General features: G+C 36.6%; 2 protein-coding genes across 4 annotated transcripts; both read left to right on the top strand.

Annotated features, from left to right (window-relative positions):
• Nucleotides 1-481: 481 nt before the first annotated feature.
• LOC113697444 (double-strand break repair protein MRE11) lies at nucleotides 482-12084 on the top strand. Of its 3 annotated transcripts, none has more exons than XM_072054578.1 (22): nucleotides 482-830; nucleotides 1059-1194; nucleotides 1567-1724; nucleotides 2145-2249; nucleotides 2632-2751; nucleotides 2848-2916; nucleotides 2995-3086; nucleotides 3207-3309; nucleotides 3393-3500; nucleotides 3603-3665; nucleotides 3736-3807; nucleotides 4508-4585; nucleotides 4673-4735; nucleotides 4825-4885; nucleotides 6005-6087; nucleotides 6558-6671; nucleotides 6793-6870; nucleotides 7880-7951; nucleotides 8063-8292; nucleotides 9654-9771; nucleotides 10670-10867; nucleotides 11762-12084. In XM_072054578.1, the coding sequence occupies exons 4-22, from the start codon at nucleotides 2238-2240 to the stop codon at nucleotides 11792-11794; spliced, it is 1767 nt and encodes a 588-aa protein (XP_071910679.1). In that variant the 5' UTR covers nucleotides 482-830; nucleotides 1059-1194; nucleotides 1567-1724; nucleotides 2145-2237; the 3' UTR covers nucleotides 11795-12084. The 3 variants fall into 3 exon arrangements, with proteins under 3 accessions (XP_071910679.1, XP_027072859.1, XP_027072860.1); XM_027217058.2 differs by having other exon boundaries at nucleotides 495-830; nucleotides 2145-2235; XM_027217059.2 differs by having other exon boundaries at nucleotides 681-830; nucleotides 2195-2249.
• A 1061-nt stretch (nucleotides 12085-13145) lies between these two features.
• LOC113696243 (BTB/POZ domain-containing protein FBL11) lies at nucleotides 13146-26842 on the top strand. Its single transcript, XM_072054577.1, has 19 exons — nucleotides 13146-13480; nucleotides 13616-13666; nucleotides 13804-13924; nucleotides 15111-15252; nucleotides 15379-15428; nucleotides 15542-15630; nucleotides 15719-15812; nucleotides 19297-19333; nucleotides 19416-19582; nucleotides 19832-20366; nucleotides 20755-21033; nucleotides 21148-21295; nucleotides 21424-21766; nucleotides 22414-22657; nucleotides 22851-22906; nucleotides 24131-24211; nucleotides 25855-25899; nucleotides 26008-26076; nucleotides 26460-26842. Exons 1-19 carry the CDS (start codon nucleotides 13302-13304, stop codon nucleotides 26631-26633), a joined length of 2904 nt encoding a protein of 967 aa, XP_071910678.1. The 5' UTR covers nucleotides 13146-13301; the 3' UTR covers nucleotides 26634-26842.
• Nucleotides 26843-27441: the final 599 nt, after the last annotated feature.

The raw sequence follows: 27441 nt of genomic DNA, 5'->3' as shown, positions 1-27441 counted from the left end.
TGAAGTTAAGATGAAGCATATTTATTATAGAGAAACAAATAAGGCAGCTGATTTTCTTGGCAAATATAGCTGATTTCTTGACAAATTTGTTGGATGATGTAAGGGGAGTCTGCTTCCCCTTGAATATTGTACTGAACAATTTTCTTAAGTAGTTATTTAATTGAATATTTGTCCTTTTTCTACTAAAAAAGACATTTTTTTGGGTCAAAATTCAACTTAACTTTTAATTAAATTGAGACGGTTTACTCGAAAAACAAAAGCGGAAGTTGATTTATTCCTACATCCGTCTAGTGAAGACAAAGGTCAGCGGTGATAAGCACGATCGGGCCTTTTCTCTCTGTCGTAGACCTAGACCATTGGGCCCAATTTTGGGTTAGGAATTTGTCAAGACCCATGAATGAAAAGTGCTCGGCCTCCGCGCCGCGACCGAGGATCTTTCTCTTGTCCTGAAACTTTTTCAGTACACTTCTGACTTCCCTTCACTTTTCAGTGTCACATTTTCTTCAACTCTCTGGAGTCTAGACATCGCTCGTTTAAATTCCCCGCCACTCTTCCGACCAGTCTGTCCTCACCGGCTTCCACCGCCGCCGGACACTAGTTTTTTTTTTCGCCATGCACTTCTTTGCCACTTAATTTTGACTCGCTTTTCTTCTTTAGGTACTGAGTAACTCCGTCACTACCATTACCGGCGTTGAGCAAACTGATTTTATATGAGAGTTTAGGCGCCATAGGCCTAGGGTTCAGTTGGTCAGCTGCGGTTGTTTTTTGATTTCTTGGTTAATTTTGCTGGTTTGATCTTGAAAATTGTTGGAAATGAGCGGCTCTTCAAGGTAAAACAACAATTTCCATTCTGTCCATGGTTTCCTTACTGAGTGTCACTTTTGGCAGGTATTCATATGGTGTGCTATTATAGCTTTTTCGAGATTACTGCTTACTAACCTTTTTTTTTTTTCTCTTTGCTTATTTGACTTGTTTGAAAAGAATAGGAGGATTTTGTTATTGTGGTTATGCATGCTAATAAGGAAAGGATTTTTTTCCCCTTTAAATTCTTATTTCAGTGAAGACGCGAGCAATACGCTGCGTATACTGGTTGCTACTGATTGTCACCTTGGCTATATGGAAAAGGATGAAATACGCAGGCACGATTCGTTTCGGGCATTTGAAGAAATATGCTCCATTGCGGAGCAAAAACAGGTATTACCATGATTTGCTTCTGCGACGTGGTGTCTATGTATTGAACCTCAAGTAATATTTTTCTTTTAATGGAACTGTGGTTAATGGCTGGTCTCATGTTTACGTTGGGCAAGTTGATTGTCTCTCATAACAGCTTTGCTCGGTTTAATAATAAGTTGGAGGTTCTAAACCGATCTTCAATATCCTAAAGAATGATTTACTTATCAAAGCTGTAATTGAAACTCTTCTAATGGGAAAGGAGGAACTAAGAAGGCATTTAGCGTCTGTTCCATCTTATGTAACCTTATCAAAGCTACCAGTTTAACTTTCTGTTTTTTTTTTTTTTGTGTATTAAGTGTTACGGCTACTGTTCACATCTTCTATCTGCCTCAGGTCGATTTCTTACTCCTTGGTGGTGATCTGTTTCATGAGAACAAACCCTCCAGGTCAACCTTAGTAAAAGCTATGGAGATTCTCCGTCGTTATTGCCTTAATGATCAGCCTGTGCAGTTCCAAGTAGTCAGTGATCAGACAGTGAATTTTGCCAACTCGTAATGATCTATCTTTGCACTAGGATTTGCATTTGTTTGAATTCAGTTTTTCCTCTTTCTTTGCTCGATCAACACCTTTAAGAAAAGAAGTTGAAAAGTTTGAGCCACTGATCTTTTGCACTTGATTCACTGTGTATCTGCCTTCATACTGTGGCAGTAGTGAGAAATTATTTCTTAAATGTTCTGTGTTTCAAATATCTACTTTCTGCAGCTAGTTTTAGAATGTCGGACTTCCAGGAGTGCTTTGTTTTCAGATATTTCACATCTTTTAGTAGTTTGCACATTTTGTACTTCTTCCTGGTAGAGTATAATACTTTCAATTTGGTCATTATATATTGAGTGCATGTTTTCGCATGAATTGTACAGTATAAGTTCTATTTACATTTTCCATCTTCCTTTTGTACTTGTTGATCTCTCCAGATTTGGTCATGTAAATTATGAAGACCCCCATTTTAATGTTGGTTTGCCAGTTTTCAGCATTCATGGAAATCACGACGATCCTGCTGGAGTGGTATGGAATTTATGGTAAAATGCTACATATTACCTATATTTGCCATTGCATAGAAATGTGGAGTTGATCTATTTGTAGGGAAAAAGTGTGTTATTAAGGAGCTTCCTTGCAATTTGTTTCAAGCAAAATCTGTTGTCTGAGTCTAAGAGCTGATGCATAGCTGTAACTCAGATGCTTTTGCCAAATTTCTATAATTCCTATTCCTTTTGCAACAAAATGATGATCTTATCTGGATATCCCGTTCATATTTGATAGTTTATTCTAGATTTGAATGCTGCCTTTTCTCTTTTGAAAAATTTTAGGTGCAATCCAAAGCCTTATCTTAATATGCCACTTACATATATATCTTCTTAAACACTATTTTCTGTGGGCTATTATTGTTGTCCACTATGGCAGGACAACCTTTCTGCTATTGACATACTTTCGGCGTGCAATCTTGTGAACTACTTCGGAAAAACGGTCCTTGGTGGTTCTGGAGTCGGACAGATCACCCTCTACCCCATTCTTATTAGGAAGGTCTGTCAGTGTGTCTATTTAATGGATGATACAGATTTGATGCATGTATTTTTTGGAGATTTTGATAAAATGGTCCTCTAACTACATGAATTGTAGGGTTCGACTTCTGTTGCCCTTTATGGCCTTGGGAATATTAGAGATGAACGCTTGAATAGAATGTTCCAGGTACACTTTTTGGGTGCTTTTATTTTTAAATATTCCACTGCGACTAGCTATCCGCTCTGACTTCTCTTGATACTGTAGACACCACATGCAGTACAATGGATGCGACCTGAAGCTCAAGAAGGTTGTCAAGTATCAGACTGGTTCAATATCCTTGTACTTCATCAAAACAGGTTTTTCTGAGGGCACGTGGTATATAATAGTGACGAGAGAAAATATGCTTAATCTTGTTGGTTCATTTTTTCCAGTATCAATTTTTTCTATAGTGATGGAGGTTGATTTCTTGCATTCAGAGTGAAGACAAATCCTAAAAATGCCATAAATGAGCATTTTCTACCACGGTTTATGGATTTCATTGTCTGGGGCCATGAACATGAATGTTTAGTTGACCCTCAGGTAACCCTGGTGTGGAGGTTTTGTATTTGGTTTGCCCAAAATATGTTCTGTATCATGTATGGTTGATCTGCATCAATGTGCAGGAAGTTCCGGGTATGGGATTCCACATTACTCAACCAGGTTCTTCTGTTGCTACATCACTAATTGAGGGTGAATCAAAACAAAAGCATGTACTTCTTTTGGAGATTAAGGTTAAATTTTGGGCCAATTCCTAGAGTTCTCCTGCTGCATATATTCTTATCATTTCTACATTTCCAAAAGATGTTGTAATTATGTGTCCATCTGATGTATAGGGAAATCAATACCGCCCAACAAAGATTCCACTGGCCTCGGTCAGGCCATTTGAATATACCGAGGTAGTTTCTTTTCATGCTGTGTTCATGATTGAATGGGACTTTTACTAACTGCCTAGATTTCCTGGTGCAGGTTGTATTGAAGGATGAACCTGATATTGATCCTAATGATCAAAATTCAATTCTTGAGCATTTGGACAAAGTGGTAAACATCTTATTCTACTGTTTTTTTCTGTTTCCAGACATCCTGATTTGTTAAGAGTTTATTTTATATTTTATTAGGTTTGACCTGAACTCACTTTCTGATGCTCTAATGATGATGACTTCTCACTTACTAGTAACTTATCGATGTAGGCTTCAAGCCTCTCATAGTGCCACATGGTAATTTGATAATTTTACTTTTTCACTGTTAGTTTCATTTTCTAACTTACTAAGAGTTGAATCTTGATCTAAGACAAACAAATTGGGCATAAATATCACTTCAAACAAGTTAACATTTATCAACTTTTAGGCCAACTCCAACCTGCACTTTTTTGTTTTTTTGGTCAATCCAGCTTATCAAGGCAATTTGAGTTGCTTATGGTTTGGGGTTATGCAATGTGTTTGTACATCTTATGGAGATATTGATATCCATAATGTGTAATGTGTAATATGTATGGTTGGTGGTCAACGATATATTTTGCCTATCGCAGTCTTCAGCATGGCACAATTTTAAGATTCATAAATGTTATTCTTGTAATTTTGGTAACTCTTTTGGTCTTCACATATATCAAGCTGTATTGGAGGTTCAAAGAAAAAGTCTGTTGAAAATTTCTTTTAGTTTTCTTTCTTTAGATAGTATTTGTCTTCTTCTTTAACTTTCCCACTAATCTTGCACAAACTTAAATGAAATTTTGATGGAGCAGGTGAGCAATCTGATAAAGAGGTCTGGCCAAAAGGCTGTTAACAAGTCAGAACTCAAGCTTCCTTTAGTTCGAGTAAAGGTGACTCCCATCTTGTATGTGGTTCTCGTTTCGCATTTGTCATTCTTTATGTACTTCTTATCCATCCTGCTCATTTGAGTGTGACAGGTAGACTACTCTGGTTTTATGACGATAAATCCTCAGAGGTTTGGACAGAAGTATGTGGGGAAGGTACCTTCTTCCATTTATTATATTGAGAGAGGAAATAGTATTCTTTTCTTCCTGAACTCTACAGATGCATAATTGTTTTGTGATTATAGGTTGCAAATCCCCAGGATATTCTCATATTCTCTAAAATTTCAAGAAAAGACCAGAAGGAAGGTATTTATAGTCTTATTTGATGTCAGATTATTGGTATTCCGTGGATACTGCATGCCGTCTTAAAAGTGTAACTTCAAGGATGTTAATCTTTATTCTTTTGTTTTAGTTGTAAAAGGTTCATCTATTTATGTCAACTTGCAGGATACTATTATATTATTTCTTGAAAAAGATAATGAGAAGATACTAGATGTGTAATCTGTTCTTACACTATATTTGAAAGTGTAATTGTTACATGAAAAATGCTTAATGGCTTGCTACAAGCTTATGTAGACTATTTACAAAGTAGTTGTATTGTGTTATACTTTTAATCAAAAAGACTTTTTTGAAATTAACTTTCACCATCAAATAGTTGTATTTAGATGTTTTGCCAAATTGACTTGTATACTCATACAATAGAGGTGATGGTTTTGTTCCATATAGTAGGTGAGAGTAAACAATGTTTACCATGAGAGGAACCTTCTCGGTGGCTAATTTTATTATCAACTGAATTTTCTTTCTTCAATACACAATGGTCTGTTTTGTAAACTAAAGTTGTAACGTTTAATATAGCCATAGATACTAAATATAGCTATTGATTCTGGAAGTTTGGTTCACATCAGAATTAGATGTCTATGAATGATAAATATCTACTGCAGATGCTAAATGGCCCATTTCTATGAACCTTCATGTCCTAAATATGTCACCTTAGCATTTTGCTGACTTTTTGAGCGACATACTTAGCTGGTTGCTTGTGTTGTGGAGGGTTAAACATTCAATTTAACTTATTGTTGATAATAAGTTTGTGGCACATGTCAAGGCTCAATGGCAGAACAGGAAGAGAGATAAAATTTGGTTGTGAAAACTTTTCTAGACATTGGAAAAAAACCAAAGTTGGAGTTGAATGCCTTGGTAAATGAAAGTACAAGAGTATGTTCAATTGGTGGGCTGCTCAAAATTCAACCATAAATTTAAGAAATTTTAGATATGCCTTGGGTGCTATAAAAAATGTGGTGTAAGTTATTCAAATAGAATCCACTTTCTTCCTCTCGTGTCCTATCACCTACGTATCTTATATCTGTGATCCAAGGTTACTCCATTTTTTTTGGTGTTTGATTAATTAAGTTTCTCATGTATTACCAGCTAAAATTGATGATTCTGAGCGTCTTCGACCAGAAGAACTAAATCAGCAAAACATTGAAGCTTTGGTTGCCGAGCATAATCTGGTATTAGTTCAATTCTGAATCTTATGATACCTGTTTTACTTCTTAGGTTCAATATAGATTAATCCAACAACTGAGCCTTTTAGTACCTTTCTACTTCTAATTGCAATCCATTCTCATTGCTGAAAGTGGGCTTGTTTCACCTCACAAAGCGTGAAGTATCCCCTCGTCTCTGCTTTATCTTCACTTGCTGCAAAGAGTTGAAGAAATATTCTAACAGAGCAGAGTTTGAACAATGTGATGAAGTTTTCAATTATATTTTACATTCTTTACTCTCATATATCAGCTTCTTTTCATTGATACAGAAGACTTTTATTTTCTTTCCCTCTTATGATTTTTCTTTTTGTTCGAATGTATTACAGAGTAAATTCAGGGTTAACGGTGTTGTGAATTCTTACACTACCTGTTTCCCTCTTTTTGTTAGGTTTTTCCTTTCATCATTTTGTGGTATTTGATGATAACTGTTTACACAGAAAATGGAGATTCTTCCTGTTAATGACTTGGATATTGCATTACACAACTTTGTTAGCAAAGATGACAAAATGGCTTTTTATTCTTGTGTCCGGTACAATCTTGAAGAAACTCGTGTAAGTATTCAATCTGTTTCATTGGACATTGAATTGTTTTTGTTCTGCAAGGTTGCACTGTAGGAAATTTCTTCTCAATGTTCTTTGTACTCTAATACAATGATTTGGTATTATTCAACAGAACAAAATTGCACGGGATTCAGATTCGCTGAAGTTTGATGAGAAAGATATAATTGTCAAAGTTGGAGAAAGTTTACAGGCAAGAAACCTTTATCCAACTTAAATTAAATTGCTGTCATGACCTTTTCATTTGACAAAAGCATTTGCATGAGGTCATTTGCTTTGGTCATAAATTTATCTTACGTTAGTAAATACATTGGTGAGCATGTTTTCCTTTCCATTTTTCTTTGGGAAAAGTGGAAGAAGGGGACTATCATGTGCGCGACTCGTAAATGTTAATAGAACTACAGTTAGATTCTTGAAATTTTTATAGGCAAGATGGTTCATTTTTATATTTATTTTTTCTTTTTTGGGCAAGATGGTTCGCTCAACTATTAGTCACAGTATATTTTGAGTTTGCTGACGAGAGTGTTTCACCTTGTTCTCTGTGGATCAAAACATAAGCTGTCTAAATAAGTCATGATATTCATGACTTGTTGCAGAAACATTTAATTAAGAATGTCAGCGAGTTTGCATGTTAAGCATGCTAGATTAACTTATAGTGGTTTGTCAAAGTTTCATTCTGTGCCACAAATATACATGTATTTTGCTGTTTGTGTCTGCTAATGTTGTAACAGATGGAAAGCTCCTCAATTAGGGATTGTATTCTTTTGCCCATATGAGCTATCTTTGCTACTTTTCGAATTTTTTGCCATGCTCACACTCTTTCTCGGAGGGAGAGCTGGGGGAGGTAATTAGGAGGGTACTTATTGTGCAATGCCAAGCTTGCACTTGGTGATCTAGAGGCCTATGTCTTTCCCTCTTCCTACCCTGCCACAGGTGCCTTGTGCACTGGATGTTTTCATTATGTACTTCCCTTTGCGTCAGTCTGCATATGCATGTAACTCATGAGACAGTTTGGATATTAGATGCTGTAAGTCAACACTACCTACTATTGGTGAGGGCAAGCTCTCATTAAAAGAGAATTTTGCCAGCAGGCAACTGCTCTGTTTGCAGCATGAAATTGGTTTGTGTGGTTAGAGAGTAGCACATTGGTCATAAGTTGTAAAACTACATCTTATCTGCGGGAGTTTGCAAAACATTTGCAGGAACGAGTCAAAGAAAGAGCCTCTCAGACAAAAGATACGCTGCAGTTTACATCTTCTGGACAACTGTTGGAAGTAAGGATCTCAATGCCAATGATGAATTTTTCTATCTATGGATTTTCTGCAGTATATATGGGGTTTATATTACATGGATCTTTGTACGAAGTGTTATTCTGATATTTGTAGGACATGGGAAATACTGGAGTTGGAAGTGCAGTTTCCTTTAGTGATGATGAGGACACCAGTGTGTTGTCTAGTTCAAAGGCCAGGACAAGAGGGTGCAAAGATGCTTCTGATGTTGGTAAGACTACCTCCAGAGGCAGAGGACGAGGGAGAGGGAGAGGCAGAGGCAGGTCTTCTACCAACTTAAAGCAAACAACCCTTGATGTGGCTATGGGGTTGCGCCAGTCGCAGAGGTATGGCCCTGTTCTTTTGTGATTACCATGCTGTTCTTTTGGTTCCTTTTTCCAAGCTGATGACTGTAGACATGCATAGAAGAACTTCTGGTTAGCTTGCTTCGTTATATTTGTCAGAAGAGGCGGGTACCTTTTTGTTACAAGGCTAAATGTATGGTTGGGATATTTGTATGTGACTTGAGGAATTCACTAATTACATATGATGTGGTAGTTCTTGAACTGATATCAGAACTAGAGCCTCCTCACTGCAATCATTTGTGCTTGATGAAGCCTTCCTTGAGTTCTACTCTGATTGACATTAGCTGAAGATCTTGGAGTTGTTACTTCATTCAACAATTTCGATTCAAGAAAGTTATGATGCAACACTTTAATACTAAGATTTTAGAAAGATCTTGCATTTATTGGTTTTCCGTAATTTTATTACATTGTGTCCAAGTTCCTACCTTCTGGTAAAATTTGGTTCTTGCTCTAGTGGTTTCCACTATTGAATTTCTTTTCAACATTCATTGTGTACGTGTGATCTGCTTAGAAATAAAAAGGAAAGGTACTAGACTTGCGAAATGCAGAGAGTTACTTAAAGTCTGCTGCATTATGTAGTTACGATCGGTTTTTCTTTCTCTTTGCTGATTTTTTCATTCTTATAAGTAGACTTGGCAGGAAGCTGAAATACAAGAAGTGTAGTGGATAAAGCTTCCTTCATCCTGATGTTTAGGTTTATTTCATAGCTTTCAGTTACATACAAGACGTAGACTAAGACTTCCTTCAATCTGATTTTCACACTTGTTGGTTGAATTGAGCTGCTGAGCAATGCATTTGTTGGACCTGAATTGAAAATGTTGTGCTTTGCTTGTGAGTTTTGCCATATATTTGAAATAAGATCAGGGATTAAGCTGGTTTTTTTTGGCTGGCTTAGTGGAACAGTTTCTTTGTTAATCATGATACTGATAAAATGACATCATCAGAGTTCAGAAGTTTAGGCACTGGAGTTGGACTTGTTGGTCTTGGCCTGGCTGTCTAGCAATGACTGCTGTCTATGTTTTTTCTTTGTTGCTCCTTTTTGTTCACATTCTCTCTAAATGAACTTTTGTCTGGTTCCGGTAATATTTAGATGTATTTCCTCACTGACTTTGTCTCAACACATCTGATTGATATTGCAGAACTCAAAGCATTATTGCAATACTTTTATAGAATTGGAATTGTAGCTTGTGAATTAGCTATTGGTTTATAGTGCCATGTCCATGCAGTTGAAAGCTATGAAGCAAGAAGTTATTTAGTTTCATGTTCTGTAGTGTGAAGATATAGTCTTCTCCATGAACATCTGGTTGACAGTATGGAGAAATTCTTTTGATGACCTTTTGCAGATCCGCATCAACTGCAGCAATGGCATCCGTGCGGACCATCGCTGAAGATGAGGAGAATGTGGTTTCTTCAAGTGATGATGGAGCAGAACATTGCATAAATGACATCGAAAATAGTTCGGTATGATTTTTTTTTTTCATTATATGGATAAGAAAAACATCCTCTGTGAGCATATGTGCGTTTTATTTTACACTTCAAGGTAGAGACTCTGTCTCTGGTTAACTTGAACTATTGGTGCATAGCATGAGTAGTTCCAACCGATTTACTTGTGCCAGGACTCCTTGAAGTTTCAAGCCAAGTTGCTCTTTTTCATATTGCTATGCTTTTCTATAATAGACTCGCCTGATATCCTTCTTGAATTGGATGCTACTCTGCTTAACGATGGGTTAGATATGCTTCATAATGGCTGGTCCTTTTTTGACTTGTACATGATTTGGCTCTAGATTTGTATGTAGGTTCTGAATTTTAATACACCAACCAGTATTAACATATTTCTGGAATTTGAAAATGTGTTCTATTTAATTAGGATCCAGAGGTAATTAGCAATTGAATATTCTGGATGAGATCATATTATATGCATAACGTGTAATGTGAATTTGACATGGAAACAAAATGCATGTGTAATGTTTACATGATGAGTTAAAAATGATATAAGATAGCACAATATCTCCTCTAACTTAGTCTTGTACCATATAAATGCTTGAGTACAAGAAAAAAGTATATAAAGATGAGTTACAAACTAGTAGAGTACCCAGATCATATCTGCCTGGGTCTAATGTTTTTGCATGTCAAACCGATGTATCCTGTAATTGGGTCATTTATGATTTTCGCACTTAGATTTATAGGTATTTGTTTAGGAAGTGGATACAATTTAAATTGTTTTCCATGTGCACCTCCATGCTTTTGACTAACATGTAGATAAGTATACGCAAGTTTTAAACTCTGTCTCTAAACTATCTTAATAGTATACCAATGCTTACACACCCTTAGCAAATAATTTTGTTTTGGCTTGTTATAGGAAGAAAAATCTGTCCGAGGCAAAGGACAGAAAAGAGCTGCTCCAAGGGGAAGGGGTAGAGGTTCTACAACAGCCTCTAAAAGGGGAAGGAAATCAGATAACGCGTCTTCTTCATTTCACAAGATGCTCATGAACAGAGATGACGATGACGACGACGACGATGACGATATGGCAAAGAAAAATAGATCTCAAACTCGGGTAAGTGACATTCAAAACAAACTCATGTTTTAGGGTTTCCTGCTGCTATTGATGTCACCAAATTCTAGAATATGTTGCTGTAAGAACCAAGATCCCTCTCCTTTCAAAATTATTGCAGTTGAATCTACTGTTGATGCTTTCCTTGTCATGTTAATTGTGATTACTTGCTAGTTCCTTTTGTTGCTTTTGCTTGATGAAAGCAATTGATTCTTTCCACATATGCTTACATATTAAAATCCCTGACCTGCAATTTATTCTAGCATTTTTTCGCACTTTTTAATATGTAATTGAAAGTTGAAACCGTAGTTTGAATGATATGTACAGTTTTACGTGGTCAAAGCATGTAGTGCCTGAATATCCACGTTACCATATTCTAGGAATTCTCTTCGGTGGATGAATTTGATATAAGGAGTATGATCCGTAGTTATTTGTTCTTTTATGTACTTTATGTTCCCAGGCATTGAGCTGCATCATTTTATCTTTAAGGAAAGATGAGAAACTTTAGAACTACAAAAATGTTACAAAAATTGTCATTTTTGTAGAGTAACCATTGTAATTGTTCTTTTTATGCTTTGACTAATTAAAACTTTCATGCATGTAAGCCTCTCCACCATTGGTGTCACCTTTTCTTCCGCATGGTTCGGCACCTAACTTCTTGCATAAAGTATTTATTGCTGATTCATATAACTTTTATTTAGTTTTTTTTTTTAATTTTAATTTGCCACTGATTTGATCAAATATTCTAAAGTTAGAATTTAATGCTTGTAATATACTGGAATAAAAGTATTCCAATATTCTTTGAGTGGAGAGTTTGTCGGTTGAATATGTACAGGTCAGCCGTCAACCTTTCTCAAGATTTTAGGTATTCGACCTAACGAGCAATTCTGATTGTAGGCCACAAGGAACTATGGTGCTTTGAGAAGGTAATTGTCATTGAGGCGCCTCCTGGACATGGATGCAGGCTTCCCCCATCTTTATTTAATTTTCATGTATTTGTACTTAAAACACCAGAACAGTGTGAGTGAGAATTTTGTTGTGGAAACCGGAGCTGTACATATGTCTTCGGTCCAACTTTTCCGCTAGATATCATTGTACTGATAGTAATGGAAAATCCGCTTGTGAGGCCTTCTATTCTCAGAACTCTGGGAGGTTGTTTAGATTAAACAACGCTAGAGATCACCTATTGCAGTACATAATTTCTATTGCTTTAAAATGCAGTTACATCTATAACATCTGACATTTCGGTCACAAGAAAAATCCGGTTGATGCATACCAGAGATGAGAGTGTTTAACAAAGATGGATCATGTGCTTCTTAGGTAATCATCATGGGTTCTGCCTTCGCTTCAAACAAGGGATCCCCTTACATTGCCGGTCCGTGCTTGTCCGCTGCCTTAACTTGTTCATTGAGTTATGATGAGGACTAAGTAAGGACTCTCCTGCTTGCCATCTTCAACAAGTGAAATAGCCATCTTCGAAACAGATTCTACCGACCACTTTTCTGAATCGGATTTCCCAAACTGACGTCAACCCATGCACAGCCCATCCTTCTGCTGCTACGTTGCTAAGCTAAGCTTGTTCCTTCTAGATCTAGATTTTTTAACCACATTTTTTATCTTACATACATAAAATGTCTACAGTAAATTTCCTATGAAACCTCCAGAAAAAAGCGATTTCTAATATAAAAGTTGTAGTTTGCGCTCATGTTTAAAATTTGCCGAATTTTACTGAACCTTCACCGAGGAAAAGTCACCATCGCATTGAGGAACTCACTTTTGGGCTTTAGAGAAAGAAAATGAGGATGGCAAGCCCAGCCCTTCTCATAATTTTGATGGTGACCCATTGTGCAGTTTCGTTTTGCATCTCGAATCAATGATGTGCCCATGGATTTGTGAGATGGGTCCGATTTTTTATGACAACCCAAGAGGTGAAAGCAAGGTCCACTACGTCTTTCTGGGTTTATTCTTTTTCGCGGTACAGCAAACTGCAAAAGGAAGGGAAATTGGACAGCTATGAAGGAAACAGGAATGGTCTCTTTAACTGTTGAAGCAAGTGAACTGTTGGTCTGAAAAAATTTCAATGGATCCGAGTCTAAAAGAGATATTTACCAAAGAATGGGGGTGGGGAAAGTGAATAAAAGCCTCACAAGTTAATTTTGTTTGGACAGGATGTTATTTAAATATTTATTTGAATTAATTATTATTATATTTTTTATGATGTGATGTATGTAAAATAAAAAATAATTAAAAATTATATTTATGATATAAATAAAAAAATTTTGAAACTTTTTTATGCAAGTCTTCCCATCCAAACAAACTCTTGGACCGGCGTCTAGTCTAGGGTTTATATAGCTCTTAAGCCAGTGACTCGGGTCCTTCCCGATCCCGGTTCTTTCTTTTTCACGAGAGTGGAGAGAAATTTGGTAGCAGTGTATTCATGGCGACGAACACCGGCATGGACGAAGACGAGGAATTCGTAACTCTAAGGTGTATGGAAGACGACGTTGAAGATGACGCGGAAGATGTGATTTCCATTTCAACCGCTGAGATTTACAAATGGGACTTGACTTCCATTCTCACTCACAGAATCGTCCAAATCAAAGCCAATCGAAACAGGCAAACTAATACTGACTGCCTCATCTTCCTTCCTTAACATGCTTATAATTCTGTACTGCTATTCTCATCCAGTTCAATTGCAGTTCCACTAGACTCTTCTTTTGGAATGAGTATTTCTTGACAACTTTTCTACAGGATCATTCAAATGTCTTCCTATTTTAGCGGTCTCTTATCTGGAAGCTTTAGGTATTACTGTTCATCACTTTATCAGTAGATTGATCAGAATTTTTTTTTTTTTACCGGATATAAAGTATTGTGATATTTTAGCTCTTTGGTACCTATTTGGTAGCTATTAAAACATTTTTTTTTGTTGATTTCTGCAGTGAATCTTGCCTGGATTTGGTATCAATTCATTGGAACGCACAATCATTTTTGAGTGTTTTGAGGTTCATGTTTGGATATTATGTGGAGATCACCTCTGATAATTTTATTCTTCTCTATGAGGTAAGACCATAAGAGGTTATAACATGTTATTGATTTTGACAACATTTGACAGTTTGGCTTAGAAGCTTCATTTGAACTTGGAATCCTGCTTTTTGTCAAAAATTTATGTGCTTCAAGCTGTCATACGCCGCAAACATCACGAAAGCTTATACATATATATATATATATGTATATATTCCTTCTGTTTGAATGGAGAGTTGATGGTACAAAGTGGAAAGAATGCTCCTAACTTCTTTGTTCAAGATGGATGAAGGGTTTAACTTGATAATAACTGGAAGACATACACTAAAATTGATGCTTAGGTGGACAATAACAGAAACAACGGTTCCCACAAGTGCAGAAGTACATAAGAATATCACGAACACCAACATGTTTCTTCTTGAAGTTGTAGATTTGATCTAACTAAAGTATTTATGTTTCCGTTCGTGGCCCCTTGGCAATTTGGCTCCTCATGAATCTTATTTGTTCAACCAAACTCTCATTTTATTTCTTTGGACAATTTTTAATTCCCTTGAGGTTGTCATCATGATACTCGAACTGAACGTAATTGGTATAGAACTTAAGCAGATTCAGCACCTGCATTTATATTCATCTAGACCTAATCTCATCTAGTAATGCATGATAACTGTGGGAGCCAAACATTCATCATATTGGCCTTCAACAGTTCGAAAGAACATCAAACTTCATAAAGTTAGTGTGTCCATAGATAATATTTTCGGTTAAATTGAAGACAGTGTGGCATTAAGTTGAAGGATTTTACAACAGAATTTTTTCAGTAATCATTGTGCATGTTTTTTTTCATTATTCTGCTTCATGAAAGCATGTTGTTTTTGGAAATTCATCCATATTCATATTTACACCAATGAAAGAATGGTTTCAAGTTTGTTGCTGAAACATGTCAAACCCATTGTGTAATGCAGTTTCTCCTGGAAATAACTTGTTCTTTCTTTATTTGACATCTTTAAGAGCTCTGTATAAAGTCATTTTGAATGGAAGAGTTATATTTTGGATGATAATGACTTGGTGTAATTTTGGGATGACAAAACCTTCATGTATTATGTAGTTTTTTCTGCTGCCACTGTACTACTCTAATATGTTTTATATTTTAAAGTCTAGATGGACAAGAAATATGACTTGTTTCTGAGATGATTCATTTGATTCTTCAAACTTGCTATTTATATATCAGGCTGCTCTATTTTTTGGAGTGGAATCGCTGCTCTTGCAATGTCAGCTTTGGTTGAGGGAAGTAACATCTTCCAAGGACCCATTGACTCCAAAACTACAAGTAGATGCTTTGATCCGTGTTTGGAAGTATGGTGTAGAGCATGGTAAGGAAGATTTTTACTGCTTGGAAACTATGAAAATGGCATTTATAAGATCTTGTTTGTTAGGTTGTGTTTTGACATGTATGTTATATCATTCCATCTTATAGATGAAAATGGAATATGTTGCAGCAAATGATTTGATTCTACATCTTTGCACGAGTTATCTAGCAAGGAACCTCGTAAGTGCTTAGGATTGTGGATTTGTTATCCCTGCCAAATCATCTACTTCCATTACCAATTGTGCTGGTCCCTTCTTTTCTTCAATCTAACTGGGTATATTATACTTCTCCAGAAGTGGGCAATGTTGTGTGACTCTTTTTTGGATGTTCCTTACCAGTTACTGAATACATGCATTCAACATCCCGAATTGACCATAGATAGGTTGGATTTTTTGCTTTTTTAACTTCCCATTGTAGTAGATTAATAGTGTCAATTATAATGCTGATATTAGTTAACCTATCCCTAACAGCGAGAAATTTCTGTGTGATGCCATTCTTCTCTGGCTTGCTGCTAACATCCGAAAAAACGCTATTGAAGATGGTTGCACTGGCATGTTGCGACAGGTATCCTTTAGAGCCATTCTGTTTATGTCTTGGATCGGTAGGTAGATGCTTGTTCACTATCATAAGAATCAGTTAAGAGTTTCTTTTTTTAGTGGTTATTAGATCTTGAGCGAATTGCGCGAAATGTCACTAAACTATTTCAAAGTGCCGGTTCTGGTCACTAAACTTTTTTATTAGCGCGAAATGTCACTGAACTAGTAAATCTGTACCGTTTTGGTCACTCCGTGTATTTGTGCCGTTAGGAGAGACGGAAATCAACTTTTTGAGGGGCAAATTCGTCTGCACAGCCTTTTCCTTGAAGCTTTTACATAATCAATGGTTCCGTATCCGGCAAAGACATAAAGGAGATGGCCGATCTGAATGGCGGCACCGTCAAACTTCAACCAAAAAATGCAGGCACTATTTTTCAATTGGAAATTGGTCTCTGACTCTCTGCCTCTTTCAGTTACCCACTGCCCAGTTTTGATTTCTGTATTCTTTCACCATTTGTAACAAAACCACAGAGCACCAGCTCCAAACGGTAAAAATTGGAAATTGGGATCTGGGATGTGGGGACTGGCTTCTTTTAGATTTTAGATACTCTTGATTCCTTTTCCTTTTTTTTTCCCCTTTTTAACGTTTGGGAAGGGGATTGCCTTCCTCGTGTCTTTATTTTCCCTTTTGTCATACATCAGAACTTATTCAACCTAATTACTTCTTGGGAAATAATTTTTATCCCATTATGCAGAAAAGAAGAAAACCCTTTTTCTTATTTAAGGGTTTAACATGGTGGGTTTGAAGTTTAACTTCGGAATCTGCTTCTATGCGGAAGTACAAAAGCTCCCTAGATGCATTTGCTCAGATCTTGAAGAATGAGGGTGCAAGGTCTCTCTTCAAGGAAGCTGGTGCAAACCTCTTACTGATTTTGAAGAATGAGGGTTCAGGAGTTGGTTTTTTACCTCAAGATTTCAAAGATTAGGCAATGAGAAAATCTCCCATCTCAGAGAAGTTTCAACCTATCCAACAAATCAGAGATTCCAAAATAGTTGGTAAACCCATCTCAGATTTGGGCACAAAATCACAAGAGTCTGATGGAAAGTTCAACTTTGAACATGAAATATGCATCTGTTAGAATATTGAGTACCTTCTACAGCAGTTGTGTCAAGCCTGAATCTGTTAGGTGAAATGCTAACTGGACTTATTTATTGCATTGGTCAACACGAGAAAGACGAGAAGGAGACCTTTGTTAGTGGAAGCACAGTTTACTCGTATGGAAATGCCCAGGCAGTCATTTTCCAGATTATGCCAAGGTCCCCACCATGAAGACTGGCTTTCCATCTCATGCTTTATTTACGGTTGGGAAAGGTAAGTAATGATAAAGGGTGTTCTTTGTTACAAATGGTGGAAGAGGGAGGAGGAGGAAGAAGAAAGAAAAAGGGAGTGGAAGGAGAGTTGAGGTGGAGGTGATGGCGGTGGGTGGCAATGTAGGTGATGGGTGGTTGTGGGTGAAGAAAAATGAGGGCATAAATTTTTTAACAGTTGTGTAGACAAAATTACCCCTTAAAAAGTGATTTTCCGTCTCTTCTAACCACACAAATACACGGAGTGACCAAAACGGTACATATTTACTAGTTCAGTGACATTTCGCGCTAATAAAAAAGTTTAGTGACCAGAACCGGCACTTTGAAATAGTTTAGTGACATTTCGCGCAATTCGCTCTTAGATCTTCCAAGGACTGTAACCAAAATGCATTGTGAGGCCATTTTTTACTGATTGGAATAATAGATATTCTGATTTATAGATCTTCGAAATAAGATGAAGTTTCAACATGCTCATATTCTTTTGTTATCATTATTATTTAAATTTGGTGCAGTGTTGTTCTTCTGCCAAAGTTTGAATGCAAAATCTCCTATGGCAAATCATGGTCTGTAAATAGATTGATTGTCTTTCTAAAGGTTGTTTTTGGGAATTGGGTTTGCTGGTGATGTTAACCATGCAAAATCTATCTATACAATCTTACAAACTTCTAAGAAATGTATCACTTATTCACTGAATTGTATTTTCTCGCATTTAAGTTGTGCATTGCTGCTTGGTTTGAATGACTGAAGACTGCAAAGAGAATATAATAGTAGGCTTTGGATGTCATTGTGATATTGGCAGAATAAGAAGAGTAAACAAGTTTTTTAGCCATAAGATGTCTTTTGATACCCAATTTTCCTTGTTTTACATAAAGAAACTATTCCACTTTGTGAAAGCATCCTATCAAATGAATGGTCAAGCAAGCATATTAGTTTGATTATCTATCCTATTAATTTCAAAATGGAGAAAGAGTGTGGCTCATGCAAAGCTTGGTTACTGGAAGTTAGTGACAGTAACGTGCTCTTTCAAATTGCTAGGTTGGGTAACTGCTCCAAGATATTGTTCTTGTTATGAGTCATGTAGTGAACCACAAGCTATATGCGCATCTGTAGTTTACCAATTGAAATGTATAAATAGTGAGTTCATGTCCGCTAAAATGTTACCGGCAAATTGCAATTTGACCTTAGAATTTAAATTTATTCTCCTGGAAAGTATTATTAAAGGAAAATGGTGCTGGAACAATTTACCTTGCAGGTACAGGAGGGAATAAACTTTGCATCTAATTCATCTACCTCAAGAATGAACGAGTTGAATTGTCTTTCTGAGTTGCTGTTTCTTGACCTAGCAAAGTCGTATTCTTGAAATTACCAGGACTAATTAAGCATATCAATTTCTCCTCAAATTTTTCTTCTAGTGCTGCATTGGCAAAATTGTGGTGTCGTATTCCTTGATATATGTTAACTGATAATATTCATGGGAGCACCCATGATATTTTCCTAGGATAGTGGGTTTGTTTGGATACCGCATTTTTTCAAATAATATTTTGCTTGCATCGTGAATACATTTTTCAACCCACCTTTTATATTTCCAATCATCTTCTTATCTCACATACATCACATCACAAAAAGTGCTACAGTAATTATTCCAAATAATATTTCAAATAACCTCTATCCAAACAAACCAGTTTTTAAAATTGTGGTGTTGTATTCTTTGATATATGTTAATTGATAATCATAACATTGATAATATTCATGGGAGCACGCATGGTATTTTCCTGGGATACTAGTGGGTTCGTTTGGATACCCCATTTTTTCAAATAATATTTTGCTTGCATCATAAACACATTTTTCAACCCACCTTTTTATATTCCCAATCATCTTTTTATCTCACATACATCACATTACAAAAAGTGCTATAGTAATTATTCCAAACAATATTTCAAATAACCTCTATCCAAACAAACCAGTTTAGGCTTGTAGACAATGTAGCATTTCAACATAGATCTCTCCCTATACTGCTCTTAAGTTTCTACTGTTTGGATTGAGTATCTGAAACTAGTGTCATGTTCTACATGGAAATTGCTGATAATGGCTATTAATATGTTTCATCAATATGTTAACTTTCTCTCTCACTATTGTTTTTGCAGATACGGTGTAATTGTTTGCCTCTGTGGTTTCTTGCTGGTAACTGTCTCTAGCGAGGATTTCTTTTAAATATAACTATCTTAATTCATTTTTTTAATCTTAAAAACTAACTTTATCTAAGTTGCTTTTTTCTTAGGTAAAAGAAGGTGCTGCTTCTTTGCAGAGTTTGCTGATGAAAACATTGATGCTATCCTTCAGCTAGCTGGACATCCTTCTATCGATGTGGGAAACATATGTGCAGATTGTGATTTGAGTTGTATGCAAATTCGATTAACAGAATTTACTAAGGTTTTACTCATCTGCATTTTTTACCCCTTGTAAATTATGTGGGCCGAAACACACATACAGATATGAGCATGCTTATATGTGTGAATAAAACATATTACAGTATGCAGACACACAGATATCCTGATCTTTAAAATGGGTGAATTGTTTGAGGCTTGCCTTGATATTCTCTTTTATGTCTGTAATGCTTTTGTACATCTGGTGGTTTCTCATAGTAATTGGTAACTTACTGATCCCTAGTTCACCATGCAGAAGGTGGATCTTTCAGGTTGCCCGCAAATTAGGCCTATTCTGCTCTTGTCATTACTTCCTCCTCTATACAGCAGGGATATAATGGAAAGAAAAAAATTTAAGCGACCTTTGCTCAACCTTCAATATCTCAATGTGGATCACTTGCCAACTTTGACTTTTGAAGCTGTAGAAGAGGTGGATATTTCAAATTGTCCAATGCTGGATCTTGAGGATGCTCTCAAGTGCTTCTCCAAGTCCTTTCCATCCTTGAGGAAGCTAAGGGCGGTAAATTATGTAGACTTTGGAACTGAGAAGTTGATTCGCTTGTTGGCAAGATTTCCCCTTCTGTGCAACATTGACCTAACAGTGGATGTTAGCCCTCTTATACCTGCAAAAGTATCCGTTGTATCTTCACAACCTGCTCTATCTCCCCTAGGATCAAGAGAGTTCCCAAATGATGATCACTGCCCTTGGGATGCCTCGTTGAGTAACATGTCCAGACGACAACTTTCAAATATCACAAGGCTCACATTGCAGGGCAGAAGTGATATTGCTGGTGAGATAATCAAACTCACCTATTCCTCACGTGCTTGTTTATTATCTGGAATTGGAGCTGTCGAGCTCAGTTGAAAACAACTTTGGAAATTGATCTCCTCTGTCATGCACCTGTTGCATACAGTTAGAATGTGCTGTTTTATTAAGCCTTTGTACAATTTGTTTGTTTGCCAGTTCTAGATTGTTGAGTTCCAGAGTGTGTTTCATTCACTTTTTTTTTTTTGGGGGGGGGGGGGGGGGGGGGGGGGGGGGGGGGGGGGGGGGTTTGTTGGTACTGTGCTGTCTGAGTTTTGGCTGTGACTCTTTTTCTGATTGTGTTTGAAACAGTGCTATGCTTCGATAATTATTGAACTGTGCTACATAACTGTCATTTTTTATGTTTTCCCCAGATTCTGACCTGCGTAAGATCACCAAATCATGTGCATCCCTCTGTTACCTTAACCTTAATGGTTGTATGTCAGTAACAGATTCTGGCATATCTTTTGTAATACTAAACTGCATTTTGCTTCGCTCAATCTTGGCTTGTGATACTTATTTTGGGCAAGAATCAATCTCGGCGCTTTGTTCTGGTGTTCACAACCTTGAGGACCATGTAGAGCCACAAGCTAAAAAACCCTTGCACTCGTTTGCTTCTAAGTTCCATACTCTACATATAGGTGGCTGCATGGGTAAGTGATATAATTTTTTTCCTCTTCTGTTGGCTGAAGTTTTATTCCTTCCCATTTAAGAATGTAGACATGTTGCTCTCAAGAATATTATGTTGACATTGTTATTAATTGCAGGGGTCAGTGAAGCATCTCTTTCAGAACTTCTATCTCAAACTCTTATGATAAAGAGTGTATCTTTAAGGGAAACCCACCTTGTGGATGATGCTCTCAATCGCTTTCCAGGATGTTCCTTGGAGATGCTAGATATTTCTGAAACCAAGGTGTGATAACTGATAAACCATATAGGATTCTCTTTGCTGTTTCATGTATGTGGTTTTCAACACTTGGTTTCCAAAGCTTTTCATGGCAATGTCTTTGTTTGATGAGAAAATTTTTCACTTGGGTTTCTAGCCTTGCTCTGGCTCACTTAATCCATCGAAATCCTGGTCTGAAATGCCTGAAAGCAAGAGGCTGTAAGCATTTGTCACTGAATTTTATGGATGCTGAAGGCAGAGAGCCTTCTAACTTGGCATATAGTTCGACAGAGTTGCATTCTGAACTTGGCAAGTCGTGCCAGTTGGAGGAAATTGCAGTTGGATGGGGATTTTCATTCTTTTCTTTGGAGAGCTTGAAACCTGCAATTAGATCACTACGGACATTGGTAGTTGGTTTAGGTGGGTCCTTGGGGCATGATGGGCTCAGACTCTTACCTGCTTTCTCTCCTTTGTTAGAAACGCTGATGATTTATTTCCAGGTAACTGTGGCCCTTTCTTATATGTGTTCAAACCAAATCATATCTGTCATCAGGTGCTGAATCTTCTGTGGCATTAGCTAGTACATAAACTACAAACAGATTGTGAGAGATTGTAGATCAATTTCTTTTTTAATTGTTTGTTCTATATCTGTTACTCTTGGTTCTTTTCTCCTTCATTTGCGTATAATTTCTATTCAGACAAATGTCCAAACAGATATTAATGATGATTGAGAAATTTGTTTACTCATCTTGTGCCTTGACAATGATAGAGAAATGTCTAAGCCAACTGAAGCAGATATTAATTTTGCACAAACCCTGCCCCACTCTCCCCCCACTCACAGCCCAAAAGAAGAAAACAAACACAACCGATTTATATTCTTGCTCAGGACATTGAAATAATTTGCATTTTCTGCTGCAATCTTTCATTTATCTGCAGCATACGCATCTAGTTCACCATCTTTTTCAATATCTGCAGACTTTATATGTACAACTTTTTCCTTTTTGATTTACCTTGACTAGTAACATAATAAGAAGTGATTTTATTTGCTTGCTTTGAAACCATTTGGTTAGAGTAGTTTGATCTCTTGTCCTTTTTATATGTGAAGAACTATGTGAAATTTGTGGGTAATATGTTCTGCTTATAACAGGTGATATCTGACTCTCTTGTCATCAACATTATGAAAACCCTTAGAAAACTGCAAGTACTGGCTCTCTGCTATTGCTTTGGTCAGATTTCCTCACTAAGCTTTCAGATCAGCATGCCAAATTTGAGGAATTTGAAACTTGAAAGGGTTGCAGCTTGGATGACGAATACTGACTTAATTATTCTGACTCAAAATTGTCCAAATTTGGTTGATCTTTCATTGCTTGGATGCAGACTTCTTAATCCAGGTTTGTAATAATGATTGAAATGCATTTTCTTAGAACCTGCATCCTCTCTCATGTTCTTGAAGCTGCTGCAGGTGGCAGATTCTATTCATTGTGTTCTATTTGATTTTGCACCCTATTGTTAATTCAAGTAGAACTTTTGAATTGTGAGGCAATAAATGACTCAAATTTAATTTTTGATTGCTGTTGTTTGTAGAATCCCAAGATATCATTTCATGTGGCTGGCCAGGTTTGATCTCTCTGCATCTTGAGGTTAGTCATCTTTTGTCTAGTTCTTGAGATTTGTATAGGAAGACTGTTCTCAAAACTCAAAAAGTATTTGTAGGATAGTAGCTGGTATGCACTTCCATTTACTTTGGGAGTTGTGTCCTGTGTGCATTTTCTTAGGGGTTGTACATTTCAAATTCCACTTTGTCACATTGCTCTAAAACTTATATCATCCTTATTTTGTCCTTCAGCAATGAGCGTATTGCTAATACATAAATCATTGCACATGTATTTCTCCTTAAACTGTTAGCAGTATTACTACGGAGGAGGAACACTCCCTCGTGTTGCAAAAACAGTGCTTGCTAACAGAATCAGGTCTTGCCTCGTTTTTCTTTTTCATTATTGGATGTGCCTTGGACATTGGCATTATTGTTAAATTCCATATTTACAGTTTTGGTGGTTTGTAGATCCGTATTTCGTAAATTTTCTCCTGACTGCCTTGTTAAGTGGTTGTGAAAGTTTCAAGGTTCTTGTAGCTTCAAAAGTGAGTGCCCACATTCACCTTTCTAAAATATATGTTGCCATAGCTCTGTAACGATTTAGTCCCTTCTGGAAATGATTCCTCTCACCTCTCCCCGCACCCCCTTCCCCCAGCCCAAACAAAAAGAAAGAAAGAAAGGGTTTTATGTCCCAAGGCTCCATTATCCTTATCATAGATGGGCTACAAGCCTTTTAGAATGACTGTCGACTTGGGAATATGTTGGTACAAGAGGGAAACGAGATCTAAGCAATCACTTGTTAAGCTTTTTCCTTTGCCGGCTTTAGGTTTTATTTAGTTCAGTCATTCAGATCATGCACTTGTTACAGCCTCTGTGACTGCAATTCTTGAGCACAAATTGCACATTACTAGTAGTGGAACATTTTGGGGGATGTGATCTTTCTATAGCAGCTATATTTCTGGTCAAAAAATTTTCCACCCAAAGCATTTTACAGAAGAATCAATAGCAAGAAGAGACATTAGGTTACCTATTTTTGATGACCTGGGGTCCTTTAATGCTCAAATATCATTCAAAAGTCTGCAGAGTTTTCCAAAATTCATTATTGACCTCTCAAGGTGTTCTCTCCTCTTTTTGCTTTTTCTATGGTGACAGGAATTTTTTTACTGGTTCTGTCATAATAAATAAACTATTCATCAATTTCTAAACTTATCTGGCTCTCAGTAACTGCCCCTACTGCCTCTCATGTTCAGCAATTCTTAATTTTTATTAGGACTGTGGGGAAGTAACAGCCCATGGTGTTTCATCTCTTATGAACTGTCGAGCCCTTGAAGATCTCTTGCTACGTCATACTGTGAGTTGTCAATTGCCTCTTTCCTTGCTTATCTGTTTATAAAATAAAGGTTCATAGTCAGGAAGAATACTTTATTGCTGTTGAACAATTACTTTTGATTCAGCACAAAATGCTTGAGTTTGTTGCGCATCTTTTTAAGAAATTCGAGCTCGAAAGACTATTGAACCCTTTATTGCTTTCAGGGTTCTAGAAAGTTTGTAGCCTGATTCCCCTTTGGACCTCTAAAGCTAACAAATGAAAATAAGGTGAAATATTGCCAGACTCCCCTTTGTACCTCAGGTCGTGTAAGCAAATATTGCTTTTTTTAAAATTTAAAAATTTTGTTAATGTTTAATGGACTTCCAAAAATGTGGAAGTTGAGCTCTTGAGACTACAGTCAACTTCTTGGAAATCGACTTTTAAGTTGACTTCTTGGAGATTGGCTTTAAAGTTGACCTTAGTTGACCTCGTCTCTTGACTTTACAAAAAACTAAATATACTTCATCGCTGGGTTTATCTACAAAGAGTAATTCTCCTTCCACAACCACAAACTGGTTTAAAAATGTGAGGCAAAACTCACACTGTGGTGAAGTGGTCACTGCCTTGGAAGCTTGCAGAGCTGCCAAAGTTACTACATATGCCCATCTCCAAAATCTTCAAAATTTGTGGAAACTACAGAGAAGGCAGTATGGGTGCCAATCTAGTTATGCCTATCCAATTCAGTTGGAGCAGGCAGCTAAGAATCAGATGCCGCAAGACCATGATCAAGGATTGGAACAAGGTCGTCAAGGCTAAGACTGAGACAGCTATCAGGACATCAACTATGCTGGAGATTATCAGAAGTCCCAAAATTATGACTGGGGTCTTGTCTTGCAAGTTTTCTTCAAGATATTGTAGGATAATTATTTGTCAAAATGAAAATGGACTCACCAAGTTTAATTACACCAGGGGAATTAAGCCTCAAACTTAAGCGGGTGCATTTTCAATTTGAGGAGAAACCACAGACATAAAAGGTTGAAGAGGCACTATAAACAACCAAAATTTTCTCACCAAGACATAAAGTTGATCAAAAAGACTGTATGATCTAGGAAAACAATAACATGGATGCAATTGATATTAGAAAAAAGAAGAGAGAGAGAGAGAGGTCGATTCAGAAGAGAATCCTGGTGGTCAGAATATATATATATATATATATATATTTATTTAAGTTGATCTCTACTTGAATAGGTGCTATTTGTTCTTATGGTGTTGCCACAGTTTGATTGAGAAAGGGCAAATATGTGAACTAAAACCTGACGAGGAAAGAAGCAAGAGCAGGATAATGGAACAGAGAGGGAGAAGAAATAATAATATGCTTTGGCTCTCAAATAACTGAAGTTGGCTTCATAGAATTCAACTTAAATGTGTTTGGGAACCTAATACAAACAAAATTATGTTTTAAATATTCGACGAGGAATGTAATAATTGGGTAAATATCCCTGGTTCCCTTTGTCCCTGCGATATTTGGCATATATGGAACAGTTTCGGGACAATTTTGAAGTTAATAAAATTTTTCAAAAGCTTCAGAATTCTCTAGATCACCTGTAGTGTGAGATAATTTATCTCTTACCTCTTTTTGTAACAATTCAGTGGGCCTGATCTGAACTTTAAATTTCAAGATGTAGGGCACTGGAATTCCCAAAAACTTTATTGTTCTTATGGCTTCAGAGGTGAGCTTACTGGTTCCATGTTCTTTAAATCCTTTTTAAGTTCCATTTCGTAGTGAAACTGAATTTATGAACTTGCATATTTGATCTGCTTCTGGTTGTTGGCTGCAGATGCCAATGCTTCGGAAAATGTCACTTGATATTTGTGATGCGAGGTACGGTGACTTTGACATTCCAGATGTAAGTTGAGGCATTCTTTTTACAGGTTTTGAAGGTTCTCACCATATTTTTTTTCTGCAATAATAATAATAATGCTGCACATGGAAAATACTAGTGCTTTAAGCATAGATTCTTTTTCTTTGAAATTCCCAATTCAATGATGATTTAAGGGGACAAGAAAATGTTTCAGTAAAATGCAGATAGCCCGACACAGCTGCTAGTGTGCATAGTTTGTGTTGAAGTAGTTGTCTATCAGTGGAAGTTTTAGCTGTCTAGGCTGTTTTGTGGTAACATTCATAGACAATATCATGCATTGCACTAAGGCAGCTCTTTTGGCACGAGACTTCTTCGCTCTTTTACTTCCAGCGTGCACATTTCGTCTAATCTTCAAGTGTCTGCTTCAGTTTTCTGACAGGTGCTTCTTGAGCTATGTGAAGATAGCAAGGTGTAAACTTCAAAGGTGCAGTTTAGACCTCCACAAGTTGGATATTCATAAGACACCTGTACATAAAGAAACATTATTACTGGTCTGGGATAGCAAGAAACTTACTAGAGCGGTAATCAAAGAAAGGCTCTAGTTATTGAAGGAAGGAAAAAAGATGAGTGATAGAAGGTGGAAGAAAAAATAGATTTTTGGGATTTTTTTTACACCCCCATGGCTCATCCCGCCAAAATCAGAATTTTTTTGTCCTAGATCATTCATTCCATTCCACTGAATTTGGCCAGCCTTTAACTCAGTATGTTTTATAGTCACTTTGACAATTGATATCCTAAATCTTATTTCTTATACGCTTGTCCTAACCAAAGCAACTGATGTAGCTGTTCTTTTCCTTTGCTGGAGTAGACTCTTGAAAAGGAAGGGGATTCTTGAACCAGTATTACTAATTTACATGTTGAAAATGCGCTATCAAGTATACCATATGACGGTATAGATTTACATGTATGGATTGAAAATCTAGAATATAACCTATTCTTTTAAGTCGGTGAAGCCCATCTTACTTACGTTTTTTTTGTAGTGGTACCATCTACATATTAGTATGTAGCGCACCTAAAATTCTACACAACTTGTCATGTGTATACATACACACTAACAATTAATACATGTCCTTGTATTTGTATATTTCCCAAATAGATTTTACCTTATAAAAAAATCTAGCATTTGAAGTATATCCTAACCTTTTTTGGGACAGATATCGAGTTTGTTAGTAAAACTAGTTTACACCAAGCTAATCATATAGCTGCACACTTTTACATTTATTACACCCTTTATATTTATACGTTTACTAAATTAATAATGCTCTTACTAAAAAATTAATACCAATCATATCATATGGTGTGTAGTTGTACAGATTCATATTTATTACACCCTTTACATTTAGACGTTTC

Source organism: Coffea arabica, chromosome 6e (assembly GCF_036785885.1).
Source record: "Coffea arabica cultivar ET-39 chromosome 6e, Coffea Arabica ET-39 HiFi, whole genome shotgun sequence".
Taxonomy (NCBI): Eukaryota; Viridiplantae; Streptophyta; class Magnoliopsida; order Gentianales; family Rubiaceae; genus Coffea; species Coffea arabica.
The sequence above is the reverse complement of the archived record's forward strand: the minus strand, read 5'-3'. Positions and strand labels throughout refer to the sequence as shown.

Bases quoted from the DNA above. Each gene is read 5' to 3' on its own strand.
- LOC113697444 (XM_027217058.2), top strand. The intron at 1,195-1,566 runs GTATTACCATGA...TATCTGCCTCAG, and splicing joins CCATTGCGGAGCAAAAACAG to GTCGATTTCTTACTCCTTGG. The intron at 9,772-10,669 runs GTATGATTTTTT...GGCTTGTTATAG, and splicing joins ATGACATCGAAAATAGTTCG to GAAGAAAAATCTGTCCGAGG.
- LOC113696243 (XM_072054577.1), top strand. From the start codon at position 13,302: ATGGCGACGAACACCGGCATGGACGAAGACGAGGAATTCGTAACTCTA. The intron at 21,034-21,147 runs GTAAGTGATATA...TATTAATTGCAG, and splicing joins ACATATAGGTGGCTGCATGG to GGGTCAGTGAAGCATCTCTT. The intron at 24,212-25,854 runs GTGAGTTGTCAA...TTCAAGATGTAG, and splicing joins ATCTCTTGCTACGTCATACT to GGCACTGGAATTCCCAAAAA.